The sequence below is a fragment of the Panthera leo genome, chromosome D4 (genome assembly GCF_018350215.1).
Source record: "Panthera leo isolate Ple1 chromosome D4, P.leo_Ple1_pat1.1, whole genome shotgun sequence".
Classification (NCBI taxonomy): domain Eukaryota; kingdom Metazoa; phylum Chordata; class Mammalia; order Carnivora; family Felidae; genus Panthera; species Panthera leo.
The window spans coordinates 72222392-72229787 of record NC_056691.1 but is presented as its reverse complement, the minus strand read 5'-3'; the positions used below and the strand labels follow the sequence as shown (position 1 = coordinate 72229787).

The following is a 7396-nucleotide window of genomic DNA, read 5'->3' as shown; positions in this document are numbered from 1 at the left end:
GCCTGGTGTAATCTTGTCACCTGGTTGTTTGCCGCGCTTGGGTGGATTGGGTACTTGGCTTCTTGCCCTCTCACCTTGCCCTTGGAGTGCCAGCCACTTCACCCCAGGTCTCTTTTCCCCTCCTCGAAGATTCCCGCTCCTTCTGCCTCTCACCCCTCTTCCGCTGCCACCCGGGGTGCCACCCTGATCCCCAGGCAGGTTCAGATCTCCAGTTCGTTTCCTACGCTTGAAGCACGGCAGACGTTTCCTCCTGGCACGGTCCGGGACTCTAGGGTCAGCTATGTCATTGTGTGCTGGATATCTGTTCCCAGTTGCGGAACCTCCGCGCGGACCGTGTCTCTCTGACCGCTGTGTTCCCCGGGCCACCTCGCGCCAGGCGCGCAGCAGGTGCACGGGGAAGTGAGGGGCGCGTAGACAACGAACGTCTGGCGGGCGCGCAGAGCGCGCAGGCCGCGCGGTGAGGGGAGGGCCCGCGCCCTCCTCCGGACCCCGCGGCGCTCTCCGCGCCCTGCGCGGCGCCGGAAGCGGCCGGCCGGCCCCCTCCCCGCGGCGCCCGCCGCCTTATCTCGGCGCCTCGGGGCCGCGGGAGGAGTCGCGGGCGCGCCAGGAGGGACGCGGCGGCGGCGGCGGCATGGGCCGGGGGCCCCGGGGCGCGGGCCGCCCGCCTCGCCGCCTGCTGCCGCTCCTGCTGCTGCTCGGCCTGGCCCGTGGCGCGAGCGGAGCGCGGGGCGCCGACGGTGAGTGCAGGCGAGGGACGGGCAAGGCGCAGGGGCGCCGGCTGGGTGCCTCGCTGGGCCCTAGACGACGCCGGGCGCGCCCCGGACGCTTCCCCGCCCCCGGGCCGGGCGGGCGCGGTGCCGGGGCGTGGAGCGCAGGCGGGGCCCCCTCCGGCCGTTGGGGCTCGGGAAGGCGGGCAAAAGGACGGAGGAGGGGCTCCCCGCCCTCGCCCCGGGCCGCCGGGGGGCGGGGGGGTGGGGGGTGGGGGAACCTGTCGCAGACTGCCTCGCCCTCGGCGCCCGGGGACCTGGGGCGAGGCGGGGGTAGGCGGGAGCGCGAGCCCCTGGGGAGAGCCGCGCCCGGTGTGGAAGGGCGCGGAAGGGCGTTCCGGCTGCACTGTCACGCTTCCTGCCCTGCTGTGGCTTTTGCACGACAAATTCTTTACCCCAAGCAATTTTCTTTCTGCCTTTTAATTTTTTTTCACCTTAATGAAGACCCAGATGCTAATGTGGTGAGAAAGAAGTGCAAGGAAGTTTACAGGAATAAAGCATTCCTTAACCAAGTCATTCATCCAACACCTGGGCCTTGAATAGTTTCCCTGTGCAGGATGTGATGTCCTTGCGCTGGCCCTCATTGAGCTCGTATTCTGGAGGCCACAGACAAGCAAGTCAACCATTTCCAGACAATTGGAACGTATGGAACACGTGGTGCGAGTTACACAGAGGATTCGAACCCTTAAGGGCGGTGGTGTTTACCCAAGTAACAGTAACGGAAGGCAGACTGCCCTAAGTGCTCCGAGAAGGTGTAGGTGGTCAGAGGAGAGCAAGATTAATTCTAGCTTGGGGAATCTGGTGGCATCATGGATGAGAGGACTGTTGAACTGGGCAAACAAGGCTTGGTAATATTTGGGTATGTGAAGATGAGGGAAAAGGCGTTCCAGCTCATAGCAGAGGGTACAGTCAGCTCTCCATAAATACGTATTGAACGAATGAATTCTACATGGAAGGGACAATGTGAGGATTCACACGGAGGTATAAAAGCATGGGGCCTGTGATTTCAGTCTGACTGGAATGTAGAAGATGGGTGGGAAATTGAGGTGGAAAAGCAGATTGAATTCAGCAGAAGCCTGAGCACCTTAACTGGCAGACCCAGGGATTTAGACTTAGATGTTCCTGGGTGCTGGGAAGCCATTGGAAGTAATTGGAGGTTTCCGTATAGGGAGTGACATAAAAAGTGAGAATAAGAAAACCCTCCAGCTTTCTTAGTAAAACAATTCATCCCAAGGTGGAAGGGAACTTCCACGAAGGGAGATATGGGGGGATTTTGTGGCTCCGACTCCTGTTCCCCCAAATTCTCTTTACCTTTTTACTTTTACTACAACTTTTACTATCGCTGGTGGACATTTCTCTTGATGGCTTAACCTTCTGGGATGGCCATTTTGGTACATCAGGTATTCTGGTAGGCTTTCTAACTTCCTTCCCGGACTTTGTGCATGTGGCAGAGTGCAGACAAACTTGTAGATGCTTGGGGCCAATTTCAGAACCTGTGTGAAGATTCTCTAGCCTAGGAAATGCTCCAGCATGGTCCCATCAAGTGACTGGGCTAAGACAGTGGAACAAAATTACTACCTAAGGTCATCCTTAAAGGCTACTATTGGGTGAGTTTCGGGAAATGGAAGTCAGGGTTGCCCCGCTGAGCCTCCTCTCCCTATGTAGGCATCCTTCTTCATTTCCAAATGTGAAGAATCTGGTTTTACTAAGGGCATGTTTCCTTCCAGTGGACAATGTGGGGCATGACTGGAGGCTTAGAGGCACTGAGGAAGTTGTAATAGCTGGCCTGGGATTTCTGAGGACTGGCCCCACTGTAAAGACAGCAGGAGAAGGAGACTGAATGGAGATAATGAAGTAGAAATGGAACGGAAGGACCTAACAGACATTAAGGTGCAAGAGAACAGAAGAGAAAGGGGACACTAAGGTTTGGGAACTGCGTGAACTTAGATATATGGTTCTGTAGGAGGAGGAAGAAGGTTTGGGAAGAAAGATAAGTCATTTTGGATTCCTGAATTTGAGGTGATGTTAGGGCTTCTGGAGAGGTTGAACTCAATAGGGCGTTAAGACTGTGGATGATAGGTGTGTGCCAGTGATGGAGACTTGGTGGTCAGTTGAAGCCTTGAGGTTAACAAGAGTAGAGCAGTGAGGTTGAGAGCTAGATGCAGAGAGCTCGAGGGAGTGCGGAGACATCCGTTGGCTTGTAAAGATATTCTTCAAAGGGGGGCACCTGGGTGGCTCAGTCGGTTAAGTGTCTGACTTCGGCTCAGGTCATGATCTCACAGCTCACGGGTTTGAACCCTGTGTTGGGCTCTGTGCTGACAGCTCAGAGCCTGGGGCCTGCTTTGGATTCTGTGTCTCCCTCTCTCTGCCCCTCCCCCACTCATGCTGTGTGTCTCTCTCTCAAAAATAAATAAACACTTAAAAAATTAGAAAAAAAAAGGATACGCTTCAAAGAAATTAGAAGGAGGGGTGTCTGGCTGGCTCAGTGGGAGGAGCATGTGACTCTCAATCTCGGGTTGTGAGTTCGAGACCCACATGGCATGTAGAGATTACTTAAATAAATAAAACTTAAAAAAAAAGAAGGAAAGAGAAGATAGCATTCGGCTGGCTGGTGGTGGTAAAGAAGACACAAGCACGATTTAGAATGAAGGGTATCATTCCGTAGAGAGGGAGACACTGAAAATTAAAAAATAAATGAGGTATTTAATGGATCATGTCAAAAAGCAAAATTGGGCTACAAGTGGGAAAGCTTAGTCTCTGAGAGGGGAGGGAGGGAGAAGAATAGAGAACTGCCCTTCCTTCCTCCCGAGCTGTCTACTTAGTGAGTGCTATTCATATTTCAAAACCAGCCCAGTTGTCCCCCCCCCCCCCCCCCCCCCCCCCCGGAAGTTGTCCAGTTCCCTTGCAGCACCAGCGGTACCCTGCCTGTCCCTGTGTACCATACTTGTATGGGATACTCTCACACTTGTGTACGTATTTATATGGTACCCTTACTCTACACACTGATACCATATTGCAGTGTAGTTGTTTACTAGACTAAGAGCTCCATGTGAGTAGAGATGGTGGCCTGTATTAGGAGTTTGGTATGAAAGTAAACGAAGCCCACCCAAATGAGAACAGACGAGGGCTCTTTATATAGAGTTTGCTATTATAGCAGGAGAGTCAGCCGGCATCACTTACATTTATCAGACTCAAAAACAGGCAGAGGTGTATAAAAGCTTGATAGTGGATCAAAGGGGAAGGGGAAGGCTTCCGGTGTGTCCTAGTCAGAGGCTGTTGGCATGGAGAAGCTGGCGGTGGCTTTACTAACAGCAGGCGTTGTTCGTGATTGGTTACGGGAGTATATTTGGCTTTCTCTGATTGGTCCTAAGTTTGAAGTGAGGGCAACAGTTAGGGGAGCCGGCTGTTATTGATTAAATCCTGACCAATTTGAGACTTACAGCTACAGAGGTTGTGGTTTGACTTCCTGGACTGATGGCTGCAGATTGTGGGTCAGCGTTCTATTTTTGTATATGGTCTGGCCATTGTCTGTTTATAGATTCAGTCTCTCATTGGTTACATGTGCTGAATTACATTGAATTGTTATCCAAGGTGCTTTGGGGAGGAAAGAGTGGAGGAGCTCTATTCAGAGGGCCTGAGTGTGAGGGAAGTGCGAGTTGCACAGTTGGGAGAGCAGGAGGGTGTTGGTGGGTGGGTGGGGTGCCAAGCCCAGGGGAGGGAAGGTTAGGAATGGGCTAGGATGGGAACCAGTCAGTCCTGTTTCTCTCCCTTCTCTGGCAGGGCTCTGAGGCAGGAGTGGCAGGGGCCTTGTTGGCTCAGGACTGGCTGGGGTTCGAAAGGCCAGAAGGAGGACAAGCAGAGGCCTTGAGAATCTAGAGGGAACACTGGGGCAGAGGCCTGAGGAAATTGTTCTTGCTTTGTAAAGTGCACATGATGTCACTAATCATGCATTTCATAGGCCTCTTATTCACTCTGTCATCCTGAGTCAGAGCAACAGTCACTCTTCAGCCCCAGCCCGGGGGTGGTGGTGGGGGGGAAGAGAAATGGTTGGAGGAGGGAGGGAGTTGTTTTGGGATGATTTACAGTTGCTCAAGGTGAGGGAGCCGAATTCCAGCTGATGAAGAAGATCCTGCCTGTAACCTGTCTTCCATCTCCAGGGACCTGGCCCTGGGTACATCTTCAACCTTCCGGTCAAATCCTAAAATGGGTTCCCCATTCTCTGTAGCCCCAGGTAGCAAGTGGCCTATTGGCAGAGGAGACAGGGGAAATGAATTGCATGGATTAAAAAGAAGTTTTCCATCTGGTCGACAGTGTGAGTCAGGTGTGAGGCAACGCTTAGTGGGTGACATGCTGGATGTGAACCGAGGGTGTGGCCTCAATGAAGCGCTCCTTAACTCAAAACCTTTGAAATTGGGGCACTTGGGGTTGGTTCCTGGTCTGTAGGCCATGTGTGCGGGGCCCCACCGTGAGCTGGTGTTGGTCAAACAGGAAAGGGGACACAAGAGGGCAAAAGGGCAAAAGGAAGCTGAGGGCCCTATAACCATTTTCCACAAGGAAGGACTGCAGCTTCCTGATGTGGAATGTCAGTCCTGGGTTGGGGTGGGGAAGAGAAATGTATGGTGGTCCACATTGTCCTGCAAGGATCGCTTTGCCCGAGAGGAGAGTGCACTCTGTCTTGGGGGATTTTAAAGCAGAGGCTATGGTTTTGTTTTGTTTTGTTTTGTTTTTTTGGGGATGTGGAAAGGAGAGAATTTGAGGTTTCTCAAGTTCCATTCATTTCAGGAATTTGATGCAGTCCTTTAAGAGCAATGCAATTTTGGGGTGCCTGGGTGGCTCAGTCAGTTATTCCTCCGACTTCGGCTCAGGTCATGATTTCTTGGTTCATGAGTCCAAGCCCCACATCAGGCTCTCTGCTGACAGTGCAGAGCCTGCTTTGGATTCTTTCTCCCCTTCTATCTCTGCCCTTCCCCTGATTTCTCTCTCCTCTCCCTCTCAATAAATAAAATAAACTTAGGGGTGCCTGGGTGGCTCAGTCGGCTCAGTGTCCAACTTTGGCTCAGGTCATGATCCCACTGTTTGTGAGTTCAAACCCCACATCAGGTTCTGTGCTGACAGCTCAGAGCCTGGAGCCTGCTTCAGATTCTCTCTGCCCCTCTCTCTGCTCCCTCACTGTCTTTCACTCTCAAAAATAAACATTAAAAAAAAAGAAAGGAAGGAAGAAAAAGAGCAGTTTTACATAATGTGGAAGACTTGGGAATGCTCTTCCAGAGTTTTAGCTGGATGTTTTAGTTTTAAGCTTGTTTGTTTCCTCAGGTCATTTGCAGTGTTTCCACATATGGCCACAAGTATATCCTGAGAGACAGGATCTCATGAAGCTTGTGCAGTGGATTTGTTTGGTATGACTGTGAATAGCTGGGGATTAGATTAAGATTTAAATGGAAGCACTCCATTTGGATTTTAAACTGCCTTCTTCCCTTGGCAGTGGACACAATCTCTTCATTGTGTTGTCAGAGCCCATGTGCTGTTATTTCATTTAAATCGTTGCTTGCATATCGAAATGCAGAGCAAGGGCGCCTAGGTGGCTCTGTTGGTTAAGTGTTAGACTCTTGATTTTGGCTCACGTCATGATCTCACGGTTCGAGAGTTCAAGCCCTATGTTGGGCTCTATGCTAATAGCATGGAACCTGCTTGGGATTCTCTCTCTCTCTCTCTCTCTCTCTCTCTCTCTCAAAATAAATAAACTTAAAAAAAAGAAAGAAATACAGAGCGAGAATGTCTTGCTCAGGCTGCCACCCTCCATTCCATCCTGAGGTTTGGTCTACTTGGTGCTTAGAGGAGAGGAGGGGGTGGTGAGCAGGGCTGAAAGGGTAAGGACGCTGAACACTTCCAAGGTCTGAGTCAGGTGTTACCCAGAAGGCCGGAAGGATGTGGAGAAGACAGAGGGGGTGATTATGTAAATTAAGGTATTATGGATCCTAGAATATCAACCCCATGAATAGGTAGGCATCTGTCCACACAAAGATACTGCTTTGGGTTTTTGCACAAGTGCAGTTTTCCATCACCCTCTTCATTAGTATAATTGGGAGTTGGCTAGCTGTCACTATTTTCATTTATTCATTAACGGAATTGTTGAGTGGTGGTTATAATAGCATCTAACATATTCTAATTGCTTTATGTCTATTAACTCATTTATTCTTTATTCCTCACAACAGCCATATGAGGTGGGCTTTTATTATTCTCACATTCAGAATTATAGGAAACTGAGGCACAGAGAACTCTCAAGGATTACACAGCCAGCAAGTGGCATAATGTCTCTTCCCCCTGCTCTTAACCACCGTGCCAAATAGCAGGCACTGCATCTTGCATGACCTGTTTCTAACAATAATTGCAACATCAACGGAAAGAGGCATAAATATTCATGTAAATTAGCCCTTTGTTTAGTGCTTTAGAGTTCGTACAGCATTTATATGTTTCATTTAATCCTCGTGACACAGTTCCATCTCACAGATTAAAACTGGAGGACTGACAGTTTAACTTGCCTGAGATCACCTAACCAGGGAGCAAGAGAGAAGTCCTCCAGTTTAGGTGGAGACACCAAAAGCTGTCTCGTTCTCTCACTGTTGAATGTG

General features: G+C 50.9%; 1 protein-coding gene across 10 annotated transcripts in view; it reads left to right on the top strand.

Annotated features, from left to right (window-relative positions):
* The first annotated feature begins 626 nt into the window (after positions 1-626).
* The window catches only part of SUSD1 (sushi domain containing 1), a 284906-nt gene continuing 278136 nt past the window's right edge, over positions 627-7396 (top strand). For 9 of the 10 annotated variants that reach the window (XR_006196008.1, XR_006196009.1, XM_042913636.1 and 6 more), the window contains exon 1: positions 627-737. Coding sequence is in view for 8 of the 10 variants with exons in the window: in XM_042913636.1 (XP_042769570.1) it covers positions 632-737 (106 nt within the window). In the remaining 2 variants the exon portion in view is untranslated. Of the gene's footprint in view, positions 738-1690; positions 1749-7396 lie in introns of those variants that run through there. The other variant, XM_042913631.1, reaches the window with a different exon arrangement.